Source organism: Scleropages formosus, chromosome 14 (assembly GCF_900964775.1).
Source record: "Scleropages formosus chromosome 14, fSclFor1.1, whole genome shotgun sequence".
Taxonomy (NCBI): Eukaryota; Metazoa; Chordata; class Actinopteri; order Osteoglossiformes; family Osteoglossidae; genus Scleropages; species Scleropages formosus.
This window is the reverse complement of record NC_041819.1, coordinates 1,898,818-1,917,219: the sequence shown is the minus strand read 5'-3', so window position 1 is coordinate 1,917,219 and position 18,402 is coordinate 1,898,818. Positions and strand designations below refer to the sequence as shown.

The 18,402-nt window shown below is 47.0% G+C and overlaps 1 protein-coding gene across 1 annotated transcript; it reads right to left on the bottom strand.

The window, feature by feature from the left end:
* Positions 1-1,494: 1,494 nt before the first annotated feature.
* LOC108942119 (desmin-like) lies at positions 1,495-9,757 on the bottom strand. The gene is made up of 9 exons (XM_018765248.2): positions 9,127-9,757; positions 6,645-6,705; positions 5,501-5,596; positions 4,524-4,685; positions 4,020-4,145; positions 3,709-3,929; positions 3,397-3,440; positions 2,745-2,833; positions 1,495-1,897 (listed from the first exon to the last, which is right to left on the bottom strand). The coding sequence occupies exons 1-9, from the start codon at positions 9,684-9,686 to the stop codon at positions 1,856-1,858; spliced, it is 1,401 nt and encodes a 466-aa protein (XP_018620764.1). The 5' UTR covers positions 9,687-9,757; the 3' UTR covers positions 1,495-1,855.
* Between the last annotated feature and the right edge of the window lie 8,645 nt (positions 9,758-18,402).

Here is an 18,402-nt window from a genome sequence, read left to right as displayed (position 1 = left end):
AGGCTCCGGCTTGCCGCAACCCCACTTGGAACAAGTGGCTTCAGAGAGCGTATGTCCCTCTGTGTCCTTTATTGTAAACAGGTCCATTGACAGCACTTTGGAAAATGTTTTTCTTCATATTTTGTGTGTAATTTATATTTGCCATTTCCCTTCCTGATCCGTCACATATTAAATCATGCTGTAAAATGCGAAGTGGTTTCCACCAGCTGTCTCCTGCAAAGCAATTAGCCCGACACCTCCAGCTCTCCTCGCACCTTTAAAGTTTCTCGAGCAGAGCTCTGTTCGGCTTGCTCCGCTCAAATGAGAGGGGGAAGGTGACATTTTGATATTAAAATTAGTCTTTCAATTTTTTCTGCTGAAGGAAAGGTTGTTCCTTGTAAGGGTCGTGTTAACATGAACCACATTGCCAGTGTCGTTGAAAAGGATGGTGGGCATCCTGTCTGGTTTGTGTCAGACCAAACATGGCATTTTTATGTGTCGTTTATGAAATCAGTCTTCTTCATACTGCCATTAGCATTGCCACGATAATTTTTCTTAATGTTTTAGGCCTTGTTTGGCTTGGCTTGTTGTCTTTCTAGGTGCTAATTGGAGCTGTTACATAAAGCTTTTTTTGTTAATTTCCTTTATGACTGTGACCCTGCTCTGTTTTCAGCTGTTGTGTTTTGTCTGAAAATGAAGGCATACGAGTATGGAAGCTGCAGGACAGATGGTCTAAATGGTCTGTAAATACAGCACCTGTGAAAAGCAAGTCCACTTGCCAGTAAGTAGGTTTTTTTTTTCCCAAGAGATCTTCCAAGCCCTTCGGCAGCAGTTCCCAGAGGTGTAGGACACCACTGTGTTGCTTTGCTTTCCCTCCTTTCCAGTTGGTCCCATAGAGGTGTCGCATGGGTTGTCCAGGTGGACTCGGTCTTTTCAGTGCTACCGCATATTGCAGTTGTTACCGACTTTGGGGAAAGAGAGAACTTTGGCCCCAGCTTTCTCACCTGGGCGAGGTAACACTTGCTGGCTGTGTGGTGTTTGTTCTCACATTCGCCTTCATATGTGTATGCCTGCAGAGCTTCATCCCACAGAGCAGGTCTGTGGACATCCTTCAACACACTTCCTGTGGATGAGAGCGGGGGCCTGAGGCTGGAGAACCGAAAGGTCCGACTCTACTGAGGAGGGCGTTAAACGCAAGATTGCACCTGTCTCGGGCCATTTTCTCGCACCCGTAGAACATCAGCGCCAGTTGTCTGAGAGGCATGGAAACACCAGGCAGAGATACCGTGGAAAGATACACTTGGTTCGAACCTGTGAACTCTGCCTTTGGGCCTGAGGTTCCCATTAGAGAAAAGGCAGGAGAAGGAAGGTGAAGCAACTGGTTTTGGTTTGTTTTTCTCGCTGTTTTTGATTCTTTTTCACACAGTAACTGACAGATTGGATTTTCCCTCTAAACTCTGTCTTGGTGATGAACAGCTTCATCTGGGTGTTTAAAAAGACACAGGAACAAGTAAACATCTGCTAATGACTCTGTGTTTATTGCAGATTTGACTTACAAATTCTGAGAGACAAACACATGTTTCCTGCAGAGTTCCAGCTGTGACATTCGAGGGCATTTTTTTAAGGCAGACTTTTCTAAGACCAACTTTTTTTCAAACCGTTCATCTTTGTTGCTCTTCGGTGCTTCGGCACTCATCATTTCTCCTCCCCAGATACATTACGTGCTGAATCCATCAGTGAACTTTTCCCTCGTGTGCATTACCAACACTATGTTCGTCCATTAAAAAAAAATTCAAGGCCACTTAGGCGTATCAGTGTCCTTTTATTGTTTATTTTCCTGCATTTCTTTTTTGTCTTGGTTTTGCACATCTGAGTCTTACATGATGTCCTGCTGGTGCTGTGTGGATTCACTGACAACCTAAGAGAGAGGAAACAAGGGTCAGAGCTCACAGAAACACCAAGTCTGGATCCCAAAGCCCAGAGCTCACATATGGACAGTATTTGGACAGTTTAGAACTCTCCAGACTCACTTGGATTAGATGTCTTTTATGAGATTTGGCTCAGGTGATGGAGCAAATGTGAGATTTTTTTTGCATTTACCTGTTACCTGAGGGTTGGAAATCATTAAGATGCTAGGAGGTACAGTATACTTAAATGCAGAACCCCACCATCATTCAGAAACGACATGATTCACTTTAAGAACAAACAAATGACACAGTGCGCCTTTCCTGTGTTGCACTGGTCTGCCTGATAATAAAACAGCCACACCGAGTAGGGAGGATGATGAGGATGAGGCCACTTAATCATACGCAAAATCATACAGACTTTGCAGAGCAAACAGTCACAACCACCCTGCAAGCTGAAACTCGCCTTGATGGAAATAAACTAGTGAAGAGCAGATGGATTTATCATGTGATTGTGTTGATGGGATAAAATTAGCATGTTTCCCTATAATGAAGGCGCCACTCCAGCAGAGCATCGGGACTGGTGCAATACTTCTTCATTCTCAGATATCCTTGTGAAAGGCATTCTGTTACTGGGGATCCTTCCTGTCAGTTTGGCCCCCAGTGTTTTCAAAAAGTGCACAGCTACTCTAGGATGTTTGTTCCATATACAAATACACATATAAAAAATAAATAATTTCATAAATAATATTTGCGGAGTGAATGGCATCATTTGTACATATTACTTTACATCACTCCTACAAATAAGCCCCAGCATGGCCACCTGGTACCCTGTTTTAAGTGCGCTCAAGAAAGGCCCACCTCTCCATCGCGAGTTTCAATGGTCTTGATCAAGACAGTCTTCTTGGAGTGGACCTCGGATCCACGCGAGTGCTGCTCAGGAGTGGTCTCTGTGGGGACACGGTTCCAGAAAGGCTGTTAGACCGACACTGAATGCTCAGAACACACCCAGTTAAAACTGCTTCCAGACAGAGCTGGCACATGTCTCAGTGAAGCAGGTTCAAGGTCTTTGTGAGAAACTCCTTGAAGAAATTTTCAGATGTTTTCACAATCTCACATCTTTTCACACATTATGCTTCGCTTCTGTGTACCAGCAGGAGCATTAAAGAAGCTCTTAAGAAGAAACTGCTCCCTCTGGTGGTCATGTGAATGGAATTAAAACACATATCACTGGTATTCATTTTTTGAATAAAACCTCTTTTGAAGTTCAGGTCTATTTTCTGTATGGTTGCTGTTGAATATTGGTTTAACCAAACCCCATTTGGTGAAGGTGGGGTTAGTCAGTAGGTTAGGGTGTGTCAGATACCCTGTCTGATCTCAATGGCTCGTGTGCCACACACGTCAGATCTGTCTGCAGGAGTTACTGAAATGGAGATGGTGATGTTTTAAAATAGCTGTGCTCACATGAAAAGTTGCCGTAGGTGATGGGCTTTCTATTGGTGTGCGTACTCACCTCGGATGCTCAGGGTGGAGTAGGTCTGGACAGGAAGTGTGATCCTGGAGGAGGGCAGATGGAGAAGGCAAAGCCATTTCAATCACAACCAGAAATTGCCCTTTACTGTCATTAAAATCCTGACAAGGTTGATTCTGACACATTGTACAAAAGCACACCATAAAACTATAGTAACTCAGTTATCTTGACTGAGAAGATTCAAACCAAAGTATAGTTTTTTTACATACAAAAATTACACCAGTGCTGTAACGGTGTATCGCACCGCAACTTTACTTCCTCCTTATTCCCTGCCACTTCTCCCAGGTGCCTCACCTGCTCTCCTCTCCTTCCAGCAGCTTCCTGTAGGTGGCAATCTCCACATCCAGTGCCATCTTGACATTGAGCAGGTCCTGGTAGTCACGTAGGTGCCTGGCCATCTCATCCTTCATGTTGGCGATCTCGGCCTCCAGGCGGGCAATGGTGTCCTGGTACCCGCTGGCCTCCATCCCAAGGCGGTCCTCCATCTCCTTCATCTGCCTCATCAAGGACTCGTTCTGTGGAGGTCATGGGAAAGTCTAGGGTGGTGAGATGCGGAGGCCCAGGATGATGAGAGGGGAGGATGGAGAGGGATGAGGGTGACTTACAGTTCCCTTGAGAGAGTCGATCTCGCAGGTGTAGGACTGGATCTGGTGGCGGAACTCCATGGTCTCCTGCCTGGCCTGCCGCAGAGCCTCGTTGTTCTTGTTGACCGCCTGGTTCAGGTCCGACACCTGGGCAGGTGAGGAGAGGAGAGACACACAGATGAGCATTCCATGTCACCTCAGTGTCTATGTCTTCAAGACTCCAGGTCAAGTGTTTCTTCTCAGACAAAGACCAGTGAGTTTCTTGAGCTTCAGCATTCAACTGAAACACCAGTTGTGGATCGATCACAAACACCTCACACACACCTTTAGCTGAGCTCACTGTTCTCATATCAGTCTCCTGTGACTGTGAAGTTAATCTCTGATGGTTGACACAAGGCTGCAGTCAAATTATTAGCAGAAGATGTGGCTCTTTAGCTCGATGCTCTGGTTGTAGTATCTGGTGAGATGTGCTAGCTATGAAGAACTTAAGTTCAAAGCTTGCTCATTTACACATGAACCACTCACCTTGGACTTGTACCACTCCTCAGCCTCTGAGATGTTTTTGGCAGCGATGCCCTCGTACTGGGCCCGGATCTCCCGCAGAGCTGCTGTCAGGTCTGGTTTGGACATGTCCATCTGGACCTGGACCTGAGTCTCCTGCATCTGGGCCTGCAGCTCACGGATCTCCTGCAGAAGAGGGAGAGATGGGCGGTCAGAAGAGAGGAAGCTTTTCTCTGTTTACACCTTGTAGGGATTTGCCCTCTTTAATATCAGATTTTTGGCTGTGCTTCTGCTGTACTGTGGTTCCAACACAGTGGTCCACTCAAGGTTACACTAATTATTTATATCACTCAGACTGGTCAGCCAAAAACCCACGGAAGCTGCCTTCTTTAAACTCCAAATCAGTCCAACTCAGGAGGCTGTTAATGTATTGACGTAGCTCTCAGGGAATATATAGATATGCAGCAGTTTGAGTTTTTTCTTCATGGGCTGTCAATATGAATGAAGCTCAATCTCTCGTCTAGCAGGGGAGTGGAGGTGGGGGATGGGGGTGGTGAGCATGTCAATGGCCTATGCTGTCTTGTGGCTAAGTGTCTCTCCCTCACTCCCGCATTTAAATATAGCTCTGCATCTGTTCTTGTAACATCACACTACACCGCCAAACCCCACCCCCACTCCCAAAAGCCTTGCTGACATGAAGCATGCACTGGCCTAAGAGTCAAATGTCAGAAAGAAAGAAGAGAGACATGTGGGAGGGGCTCATTTTCAGGAATTACCCATGTGTTCATGTGCATGTTCTTGTGCTCGTGCAAGTCTATTCCGGTCATGCTGGAGTAGTATTAAACTTGGATCACCACAGCTATAAAAGCCAATAATACCTCATTATTATATCATATTAGCAGCAGAGTATAACATATATCTCTTGTAAGAAATAGATGTGTGACATTGGTCAGGCAGCATGCAGGGTTGCCCCCACCAATAATGACACCAGTGTCACTGACCTCCTCGTGGATCTTTTTGAGGAAAGCAATCTCCTCCTGTAGGGTCTCAATGCGCCTCTCCAGGTCCAACCTGGCCAGTGTGGCAGCATCAACATCCTGGGTGACAAGGCAGATGGATTCATTTGATCCACTGTTTTACTTAATGCCCTTACCAACATGGCCACCCCAATGGGCTTAGTTGTATTGCCCTTACCAACATGGCCACCCCAATGGGCTTAGTTGTATTGCCCTTACCAACATGGCCACCCCAATGGGCTTAGTTCTATTGCCCTTACCAACATGGCAACCCATTAGGCTTAATATGGAACCTATACCAATTGTTACATACAGCCTTGACTGACACTGGGTGTCCAGAGTAATTTTACTTGGCTTAGACCAGTTGTTACATCATCCTTAGCAATATGGCAGTCCCACAATACTTAATATATGAGCTAGCGAGATGGAAATGTGGAACATTTAACATTGCCAGAAGGTCATGACACAAACAAAACAGAACAAAGCCAAACAAAAAAATTTGACATGTATAATGAATGACTGCACTGATTGGTTCGATGTATTTGTTTCTTTGCCTTATGCCTGTGTCACTGCATGAGAAGAGCGCTCTATAATAACAAATTTAGTTTAATTGAATTGAATTTAATACACACACATCTTCAGAACCGCTTGTCCCATACAGGGTCACGGGGAACCGGAGCCTACCCGGTAACACAGGGCGTAAGGCCGGAGGGGGAGGGGACACACCCAGGACAGGACGCCAGTCCGTTGCAAGGCACCCCAAGCGGGACTCGAACCCCAGACCCACCGGAGAGCAGGACTGCGGTCCAACCCACTGCGCCACCGCACCCCCTTGAATTTAATATTGATGGTAAAAGGAAACTGGCAGCTCAGTTGCATGTGGCCTTCAGTTAATGATTCCAGGAAAAAATATTTTTATGGACACTTTTTTTCTCTGTTTCACACAATTTACTGAGAAACGCTTTCAAAATTATACTCTATATGTATTTTTGAGATGGTGCCAGAGGACAGCAGTGAAGTCTTTGTAGCTTGGTAGTGAGTGGTATCAGGGTTTCATGACGAGTTCTTTCAGCAGTAGCCTGCGTTGGACTGTTTGCACATATGGAGAAAACAGGTGACCTTGACTCACAGCTCTGAAGGCAGACAGGTTGTTTTCTGCCTCCTCTTTCTGGTGAATTTCCTCCTGCAACCTGGAGAGCAGGAAGAGAGGCAGACAAAGAGAGAGAGAGAGTCAAAGGGTCCAGAGGAAGAAAGTGATGCATCAGCACTGAGAGCCCAAAATTCAGACTTCACTTTTATATCGAAAGTACAGAGAACATCAACGCATTGAGGGCATCCGTTTTGACAATCTGGTTCATCTTCTTAGCTCAAACTCCCTATCCTTTTAATGTGACTTCTCTTTTTTAACACCCTATCCTTTTAATTTAGCTTCCCTCTAATCTCCCTCTGAAGTGCTCTCCAAAAGACCATGCTGTCTGTTTAACACTCCTATCCTTCCATAAGGACGGAATCAGATTTTAATCTTTTCTCATCTTCTGAACTAAAGTGGACACCACGTGACAATACAATCACATACAATCGCATGCGAAACACAAAGTTTGGGAATATTCTGCACACCTTCGCTTTTCAGAGTTATAAACTGACAATGATCTGAAATGGACACCACCTTTGTTCATGAGGTCATGCAGGTGTAAATCAATAATAAGCTTTTAAAACAGGAGTCAACCAACCAAGTTAAAATGGCCTGAAAAGAGGCCTGACAATGTCAGTGTGAGGACACTCGGTGGCGGTTGACGCTAACCCTGCTAGCTCACCATTCTCTCTGTAGGTTCAGAAATAGCTCTTTCCTCCCTGGACACACATTCCACACATGCACAAAGAGTCCTTGATGCCACCCATGGGGGCAGGAGGACAGAAGAATGCAGACACAGCTCTCAATAATGGTACAAGGGCTTCTGGATTGTTGTTTCTTGCTAGGTTCTTAAGCAGGAAACAGCAAACCCCTCCCACCTTTCATAACCCAAGACCAAACCAGCTGTACGGAATCACAGATTCTAGAATTTTCTTTCAATTCAATTTGTTACAGCCACACCGCGACATCTTCAGAAGCTCCACTGAACTGCCAGTGCTCTCTGTGAACACTGGCCTGTGACTGTAAGCCTGTTGTCCTACAGTTCCACCATTGCCCTCAAGTATGAAGACTTGAAGCACACTGCAGGGAACATGAACAGCCTGTCACGTTCCATTGGAAATCATTTCTCTCTGGCCTGGATCTATAATGGGAGTGTTTGAGATAGAACAGCTGCCAGGGAGCACAAGTGTCCCCCAGGGGTCCCATGCTTTACAGCAGGTGTGCAGAAGGGCTCCTCTTTGTCCCTCTCTGAGCCACCACACCTATCTTGGGGGAACTTGGTCATTTTACAAACAAGAAGACACAGGCAAAACCTTAGACAACATCCCCCAACGATGCAGGGAGCGCAGCACACTGAGTGCCGTTCCCGCCCACGCCCTACAACATAAATGGATCACTAATCCGCTGATGTTAACAGCAGTGCCCATAATTGCTGAAGAGAGCAACACAACCATTTGAAGTCACCCACACACATGCATATGTACATTCATGGGTCTATTTTAAGGAACTGAGAATGCACCACTGGGAGGTGAGAGAACAAAACAGCATGATGGGAATAGCTTTCTAATCTATGGAACTAATTTACATGAGTATTTCTCTGGATTCTTGCAGCTAGGGACTAAACTGGGAATGTGGAACTGATGGTTTACCCAGCGCTGCTGAGATAAGCTTTTAAAATATAACATTTTATTTTTCTTCTTTTGCCCATTTACACATACATTTCTTGTTATTCCTTTCTCTAAGTCAGTTTGACATTTACTAATGTTTTTAATCTGTGCAAGCACACAGCTCCTGGGATTCGGCAGGCGGGCGGATCTGGGTGCTCAGCTGAGAGTCACCGGTAATCTCCACTGCGGGACTTCAGTCGATCAGGAAGAAAGGAACACAAAACGTGAATTCTGGTTAAAATGTAAATGAAGCGCTATGTTTGCTGCATCACTAAACGGCGCAACTGAAGGAGTGTGATAATCTTCAAAGAAGAGCTGTCTCTGCTGGGGACAGTACAGTTGGGTGTCATTGTGGAGTTGCGCAACCTCTGGGGCCATAGAGAATTACATAACAGCTCTCTAATGGAGTACCACTGAGAGACAGTGACACTGATCTCTCATTAATCAGCAGTCCTGACGCACCCGCAAAAATAATTATAATAATTCAAAGCAAAACCATTATAAGCACATTAATGCTCTGTCCAGGTAACCTGGGGTATTTTACATGTAGTTCAAAGAGAGCAAAGAGATCTTCTTGTTGGTTCAGCCCAGAGGACATGTTCACCATTGACTGCGCGCATTAGCAGAGAACAGAAACTGTCACTAGACTGACAAATATTAAACAGTAATAACGTGGTACTGAGATGGCAAGTGGTGTATTGACAAAAGAATGATTCCTGAAGCAGAAAGAAGACTCATTATGACTCTGTCATGTCCTCTACTCTGCCCACTTTCTCCTGAAGTCTATATGCCAGTGGCTCTGGTTCCCTCACCTGAGTTTGAGCTTCTGCAGGTCGTCGGCCAGGTTGTCCCTCTCCACCTCCACACGGGATCTCTGATTGGTCAATGCCTCGATCTGTCGCCTCAGCTCCCGCATCTCGTCCTCGTACATCTCGGAGATGCGAGTGGGTTCACGTCCACGCAGCCGCTCGATCTCCACCACCAGCGCCTGATTCTGCTGCTCCAGGAAGCGCACCTTCTCGATGTAGCTGGCAAAACGGTCATTGAGGTGCTGCAGTTCGGCCTTCTCATTGGTGCGAGTGTGCAGGAAGTCCTGGTTCATGGCATCCGCCAAGCTGAAGTCGAGTGAGTCGCCCAACCCGGCATAGGAGCGCACAGCAGAAGAGGAGGATGAGCCACGGAGGCCAGAGTAGCTGGGAAGAGTGGAGGTCTTGGTCACCTCGTAGACACGGGAGGCCACATGCGAGGAGCCCGAGGACCCGCGGCCAGAGATGGTGGAGCGGGACATGGTGGGTAAAGTCCCAAACCCCGAGCCAAAGGTGCGGCGGTATGAAGAGGCCGTCTGGGCAGACGAAGAGAAGCTCTTGCTCATGGTGGAACTCTGTGGGGTAGTGGGCTCAGCTGGGTGAGAATTAAAGTTATGGGCCGTCACCCAGGGCTCCTGTTATTTGTAGTGCCCCCCGCCCACTTGTATCCCCCTCCCTCCTCCCACTCCTCCCCTTGATTTTCCAACCTGCCCCCACTCCCCACCCCATTTCCAGAAGTCAGCTGTTGCGAGTGCCGGACTCCGGGAGTTAGGGGGTGGGGGTGTTACTGGCCTTCCAAGCTGTTAGAAAAAAAGGACGTACTTCAAAATAACCCTGTGTCAGGACGAAGGGATTCACACATCACATTACTGGCCAGTCATCAGTGTAGCCTTAGATGAGTCCCACATTCTGGGGTGTTCCAGGACTAAAGGGGGGGGGGAGCAGACATGACAATTAAAAGAAGTTAAACTCAAAAAAATCCATCCATTGTCACCAACAAGCCAGAGCCTACCCAGCAACACAGAGTGCAAGGCTAAAGGGACACACTCAGGACAGGACACCAGTCTATTGCAAGGCACCCCAAGCAAGGCTTGAACCCCAGACCTGCTACACAGCAGGTACCACCTGAACCTGCCATGCCACCACACTCCCCCACTCAAAAATTATTTTAAATAAAAAAGGGGTGAACTCTTCTGATTTATGTGCTGTGAACCACTTGCTTCTTTTTATTCTACGAGATATAACTCTTGGGCAAGAGATCTATTCCTCTAGTTTCACTTGCAGCAATGCCAAGGTGACTGTGGGTGGCACTGCGAGCTACAAGGAGAAGAGAACCCTTGACATTTCACCACCACAAAAGAACATATTCCAGATTGACATACCACAGACAGATAGAGCAGACAAGTGCGGACTGGATCCCAAGCACTTTATGTAATATACCCTAACACTCCTGGAAGGGCCAATTAGCAATGTTTGCATATTAATGAAACATCAAAAATTTGAGATTGATGACATTGGCTCAAGGGTGGAGATATGATTTCTTGAGCGGTTAAATCATTTCCGTTGCCCCTGTCTATGAGTCATCCCGTACTGGCTCAAGAGTCCTTATTGGGCATCCCTATCCTTAGCTAAACAAAGCCTAGTTCCACAGGACCAGTAAAAAGAGCTGGCAGGCCACACTGTGCATGAGGGAATCAATGGAAGGATGACTTGTATGGCAGCCAAGGACAGGACTAAGAGTCAGATTCAGCTCCCCCCACCTTCACACCAGCTGGGTAATACTCTGGCGCCGAGCTCAGGCTCTGTCTGATGAAACAGTAGCGCAATATGAACCCACTGCAACTCTGCAGCAGAGTGGGTCGGGATCCTAACATACCTGTCAGCTGGAGCAAAGAAGCTGAGCACCTTACAAGCAATATTTACTAAAATTCATAAAACTGCTTTTTTCACAGAGCAGTACAGTGACTTGCACATGGCAACCCCCCTCCCATAAATGTTTCCTCCACCCAGCTGCTTCACTGGGCTGAGACTCCTCTGGTGTCACAGGCTCTTGTTTCAGAAGCGCTCACACCCCACCTCTATCGCTCCAACCCCTCTAGCCACACAGACACACACACAGCTTCTCATTTCCCTGTTTGCTAAGTGTTAAATTTGATCTGGCTGACATATTTCGGCCGGGAAGAAGGGTATTTGTAGCACAGACATCGGGTTTGATCGTTAGAGAACTTCTGAGGAGACCACATGAACTGTCTACATTGAGGGGACTTGAACCTTTTAAAAAGCCCAATGATTCAGCCAGCGTGCAGCAGTCATGGGTCTGGACTTGAGTGACACAATATTCTGTTTACAGGAAAGGCTCATTTCACAGAGATTGTTCTGGACACTTGAGGAAAGTTTTGGTCAATATATTTATAGTGCAGCTAGCATGCACCTACATTCATCCGATGTCCATATGAGTTACTTGAACCCTATGTCATCATGAGAACAACCATATAGTAGAATAGAGTGGACTAGACTGACTTCGTAAGGGGATGCATCTTCTAGACATTGCACATCCAGGTTATCACTCCCACTGAGACCATACAGAGAGATCCACTGATGATTATGCAATGTATCGCAGTATTTACCAGATGTCAAGGTAAGAATGAGTACAGCTGGGCAAATGAGACCTTGACTATAACCCATCCATCTACATCCATCCATCCATCCATCTCTTGCAAGTTTGCGGTGTCATTCTAACAAACAAGCATGGTCATGGTATCGCAGAGAAATCACACATACAGGTTCACTCACACAATTTTGAGCTACCAGTTTTCCAGAATAACGCCTTTAGGCTGCGTGAAGTAACAGGAGCACCTGGACAAAGCCCTCTCAAACATGAAGAGAATGTGCAAACTGCACACAGAGCGAGTAGGACTCAATTCCATGTCCAAACCCGCGCCCCGGGAGAGGTGAGGCACCAGTGCTACCTGCTGAGCCACTGTGCCACCAACTAGCTCTGACTAGCTCTCTGATTTTACTGTAGTATAATAAATGGACCGCAGAAAAAACAGTTAAAATGTGGGACGTTAGATTTTAGCTTGGATCCTTGCTGTTGCACAAGAGTGTTTCTGGAGCATTCATTCCTGCCTTCATGATTTATTTTAGCTCATGGTCAGCAATGAAAAAGTTTACAAGACCGGGTCATCAGATAGGTATGAAGAGAAGCCCAGGCTCCGCACTCAGTGTGACACATCCGTGCAGCAGGCAGTGACTCCTCACTTCTGCTGTCAGCACTATTCATAGTCTTCAGTGTTGCACATGGTCACTGCATCAGTGGTTTATCAGGATGAGACAGCAAGAATTAGAAAGTGGTGTTAATCCTTCAAGAAACCTCTGGCTTCCAAAACTGGTCAAGCTCAGGAACTCCCAAACTTTCTGGGTGTGCTGGCAGAGGAAGAACATTTGCTAGATTGCTTCTGATGACTCCAATGCCCATCTCAAGCATGTAAATGTACAAGACACAAAGGAGAAGGCTCATTTGAAGATACTGTACAACATGAACGTTCTCAGCCCTCGAGGCCCTCCTCTTTTGGTTTGAGTCCAGACTGATCATAATCGACAGCAGGAGGATGGGGAAACACAGATGAAGTTTTAAGGTGGGGTTTCAGAAAACCTCTAAATTGTCCATTGTCATGGAGATCTTACTAGGCCTGTCCAGCTCAGAGTCCCAACTACAGAGGTCTGATTTTCTCCTTGGATTGAAATTTGAGAACATGGTCAATGTTGGGCTTTCAGATATCTGGGACTAAGGGAGTGCTGACAGTAGCTGTCAAAACTGTTTGCCTCTTTCTTAATTTGGAAATCCCACTGTTTCCACTTGTATCTCACACCATGTTCTACGCAGCTCCTGGTCCAAGTTACGGTGATACCCCACCTGGACTACGAATCTCTCTCCTGTCGGATCTTCTTTCTTTCACCATGAAGCCTCTGCAGCTTATCCATGATTGCCACTGTGCTTGTTGTGTTTGACCTGCCTAATTGTTCCCGTGCTTCTTGCCTCGTACAAATCTGTCAAAAAAATCAGCACCCTGATACCTTCAAGACTTGATGACGCCCTACACCCCAACAGGAATGCTGTCCTCCTCCACTTCCAGCCACTTTGAGGTCCCACTCAGAAGGGATCCAAAATCTTAATTCCGCCAGTTGTTAGTCTTTGCTTTGGTACTGTGTAACAAATGTTCCAGTCCCTCGGAACTGCTGAATCCCCACCAGGATTCAAGAAATGTGAAAAGTTGGGAGGGATTCTTCACTAACTCTCCGGTAGATGGCACAAAGAGAGTCCTTGCTGGTCTTCAGTGGGACTCCCTCACCAGAGGGTACATCATTAACCTGATAAGGGCAAACACCTTTGCCAGGTAAAGCCATCTTATTAGCACCTGGCTCATTAGCTCGACTACGCCACTGCTTATGTCCAGTGTTAACTAGAGTAAAACTTCTGAAAGGGGTGTGAGCACCTCTGAAACCCCCTGGCTAAGTAACTGGTTATCGAGCCCCTCTCTCATTTCTCGTCTCTACCAAATGACCCCATCCATCCAGCCTGAATTGGGAAATCCTCCAGGCGACAGCTGGTTCGTGCCGCGGCCTCAGATCCAGGACAAACGTAGCAAACACAGACTGTCAGTGGGAATCAGAGACGTCTGAACACTTGCAAGCGCATGTCTACATGTCACAAAAGAGGGTTGAGTGTTCTCTGTATGAATGACTGCTGAAGGATCAGTCATACCTGTTTCTGGCAATAGGCACAGAGACTATATGCAATGACTGAGGTATTATTTGTTCAGGATACGTTTTACCAGGGAAAAGAGAAACTATTTAACCAACATCAGGCTGCCGCTGGCCGGTGGTCTGCTAACCCTTCTCCAGACCACACAGCAGCCGACGCGCACGGTCAGGGTGGGACGAGCCCCACGTTTCTCAGATGTGATAAGGCACTGCTGTAGCCTGGAGACGCCAAACAGAGGAGAAACTGACCTGTGGCCCACTTTGGCCCAGCCCGATTTAGCACAGTAATTTCAGTGCTTGGGATCTTTCCTGAGAGAAGACACGAGACCCTCGGCACTGAGCTCACACCACGACGGCCAGGGCCAGGCCGCGGCGATCGGCCCCACTTCTTTTAGTGTCATTATGAAACGATGACGCGGTTGTTGTATTGTGCCGATCTCTTTGTGCGTGTGAGTGTGTGGGTGCGTGAGAGAGAAAGAGACGGAGGTATTACGTTACTCTCTGTCTGTGAATGAGGATGAGAAAGGACTGACACTGGCAATTCAGTCATCTCAGTTTATGCCCGTTTTTCAGAGGTATTGCTAAGTTACTTAACATGGTTACAAACGAGGAACCATTGCGGTCGTATCCCCCACACCTCCGGAGTCAGGCGGTATTTGAGGCGCAGTGGAGGAGTGGAATGTGTGGGGTGGGGAGGGGTCACCGAGAAAGGGCACAGTGGGGGGTATTGGTTGGTGGAGGGCTCAGTCGGTAGGTGCTGAGGAAGAGGAGGAGTGGCATGCAGCGCACCGTGGGGCTGATGTCGGAGAAGCTTATGGCTACACCTCTGTGCCACAGAGTCTACGTGGGGTTCGTGTCAATGGGGAGGGGATCTGTGGGGGTGTGGCAGTGGGCGAGAGTGTCAGAGTCTCCAGGCTTAAATGCCACGATGCACTGCAGGGGGACACGGGGCGGGGAAGATGGAGATGCTGCTGGGGTGGGGGAGTGGGGTCTCATTTCTAAACATATGTCGGTTGCTGGGCGACAGCTGCAAACACATGGACACAGATTCCTGCACCTTGAGCCATCAGACAGGAGGATGAGGGACAGTGAGCGGCCACTGGAGTGGGCTCTAGAGCAGGGGCTGAGGGTGTAGAGTGGGATGCATCAAGGACATTTTTAGGAAGGACCCTTATCGCAGAACACAAATAGGCCCCCCAGGCTTCAGAAAGGGATCGAGGCTGAAACAAATATGCGAAATCAAAGTAACTGAGTGAAAGACTGATAAAAAATTTATTTTTGAAAAAGTTCTAAAAAAACATGTAGCGCTGATGCCTTACAGCTCCAGCATCGTGGTTTTGCGCTTCTCTGTGGAGCTTTCGTGTCTTCCCAGTGTGCATGTGGGTTTCTTCAACAGTCCATGTGGTTGATGTGAATTTGTGACTAAATTGTGCTTTTCTCTGTGTGTTTATTGAGTCTGTCCATGCATTTGTGTCCCATTTTTCGTATATTCTGCATTGCACGCATGCTTCCTAAGATTGGATCCAGGTTACTGTGACACAATGCTGACAAGTGGTTAGGGGACAGCTTGGCAGGACAGTGGCAAGTGGAAAGATTTGAATCCTACATCCAGCTGCAGCACCTTTGAGCAAGGTACTTGCCCTAAATTGCTCCAGTGAAATTGCCCAGCTACACAAAGAGGGGTGGCATGGTAGCACGGTAGCATGGTAGCACAGTGAGTAGTGCTGCTCTTTCACAGCACCTGTGTGGTACAAGATGATGTGGGTTCAATCCCCACTCAGTCTGTGTGGAGTTTAAATGTTCTCCCCATGTCTTACGGGTTTCTTCAAGGTGCTCTGGTTTCCTCTCACAGCCCAGAGACATGCTGTTCAGGTTCTCCATAGTGTGTGAGTGACAGAGGGGGAGAGAGAGAGTGTGTGTGTGTTCTGCTGGTGTATGGTTGAGTGACCCAGTGTAAGTAGTGTATCTAGCAGTGTAAGTCACTGTGGTGAATAAGGTGTGTGGGCTGATAACACTATGTAGAGTCACTGGAAGTCACTTTGGAAAAAAGCATCTGTTAAATAAATGAACAAGTAACTGCTGGTACCATAACATTTTGCAAGACATATTTCCATTTTACCCAACAAGAAGCACTATCTGAGCCCAATATTGCAGTTTTTTTTTTTTTTTTTTTTTTGCACAACATTCCACACACTGCACTTTTTTCTTATTTAATCTTCAATATTGGACTTCACATTCATTCCATTCATATACCTGAATAGGTCTGTACCGTATTGCACATTTATCCTCAAATATTTTCTATTTATCTGCATATTTCTAATACATTTTTCTTATATTTCTGTTATTACACATTTTTAGATTACTATATTTTTAACTTACTTCATTTATTTTAGTCGGGGCCGCGGTGGCACAGCAGGTTTGGGCGGCTCTGGTCCATCCTGCTCGGGACAAACGGTTTCAGACTCTGTGTGTTTTTCTAATTTGGGGGGGGCGCGGTGGTGCAGTGACACAGTGGGTTAGACCTGGTCTTGCTCTCTGGTGGGTCTGGGGTTCGAGTACCGCTGGGGGTGCCTTGTGGTGGACTGGCGTCCCGTCCTGGGTGTGTCCCCTCCCCCTCCAGCCCCACGCCCTGCGTTGCCGGGTTAGACTCCGGCTCCCCGGCGACCCCGTATGGGACAAGCGGTTCTGACAGTGTGTGTTTCTAATTTCTACTTTATTATTTGTATTGCCTTATTTTTATTATCTCTACTATTAGTATGTACTACGGACAGTCGGAAAAGCATTTCACTGCACGTCGTGGTTGTGTGTGACAAAATTTCAATTTGATTTTAAGTCGCTTGGAGAAAAGCGCCACCTATGTACGTTTTGAAGTAACTCCTTACCCAACAAAAAAGTCCTTGTTGATATACAATTTTTACCTTGTAACAAGTCGAGCCGGGTCATGTAACGCCAAGCTAAAGCAGATTTGATGTAGAAGACGAAGATGAAGAAAAGCACCCAACAGACCCTCGCCGCCCCCCCCAAAAAAACACTGCTGCAGAGACACGACTGCTCCTGTAGATGTCGCTGCAACGCAACGTATGACTAAAATAGGTCAACGTGCCCTAAAAAACACATCTTGACTCCTCAAACTTCAGTGCCTGTAGTGCTGGCTGTATGCAAAAAGGAGAAGCAAGAGATGAAAATGAAGGGAGTGATGCAGCAATCCTCCGCATGGCCCACGGTGCCCTTCGGGAGCGTGTTCTTGAGGCGAAACGTTCAGGATACCGAGCATCATCTGTTCTGGTTCCGAGCTCCCCCAGCGAAGGCTGTGCTTCAGGGAGCTGAACTCAGTGATAATGCAGAGGAAGCCAGTGACAGGAAACACACTGTCTGGGTTATGGCGGAGCTCAGCGTGCCAGGAACACGCCGGAACACGGTGTCAGCGGGAAGACGCTAGGCGCCACCTGTGCGACGCGCTGTCTGCTGCGAGGACACACCTGTTCCCCGCCCACCTGGCCACCACACCTGTTCCCCACCTGGCTCCGCTTTCATAGGCCTCATTTCCTCTCCGCTGGGACCACATCTGAGTCCAAGATGGCAAAATCAAAACTTGAGCCAAAATGGACATTTCGAGCACAGTGTTATACTGTACTCGTTTGGCACCATTAATGAAGCGAAATGTGGACATTTATTCTCCAAGGAACAAAACGTAGTGTGGGGATTTAAAGGCGAAATGAAAATTAGAAGTAGTTTCATAACATCAAGAAAAATGGATACTGACACCAAGAAACAGACTGGAACTTGTTCTATATTTCTGATATTTTATGCTTTGAATTTGAAAGAAAAAAAAGTTGTAAATTTTGCACTGGTGCAAAGATGGGAAATATTTGGCACACAGAAATTAAAATCCCACCATGTCAAAGGTTCTTGTGCTTTTTGTGTTTCCCTGCGCGATATCACATGATGCCACCTTACTGCGAAAGCACTAAAATCTGCACCCCAGGCCGGTACCTAATAGGTGTCAGCTCTTTCAGTGAGCGGAGTCAGTCTTACTCTGACTCTTCCCCGGAACACTTGACATCTCCCATGAAGACTATAACCAAACAGTGACGCACTTTCTTGGCTGCTGTAATTCCAGCGAGGTACCACTAATTCCGTACTGCTGCCGACACACAGTAACGTACCTTCGATTTGTCCCATAAAAATGCAGTGATAAATGCAGGGAGCTGTGAAGAAAGATGGAGAATGCTCTGTACCGACCTCAAGGACAGAGGCGCTTAGATGATCGCAGCACATATCTGTGGCATCATCGCTGCATGGTGAGTGAAAAATGGCAGTGTGGCAGGAAGTGTGGCTGGACTGCCTCCCAGATGACCATTCCGATCCCTGGGGGATGGGCTGGACCCACCAATTCCATTTCAGTCGCATCTCATCTCGTAAACCCACCTAGAGCTGCTTAGAACCTGATTCCTCCATCTTAAGGGTGCTTTTGAACCTGCACCACCACCACCATACACACACACACGTAGATGTTCG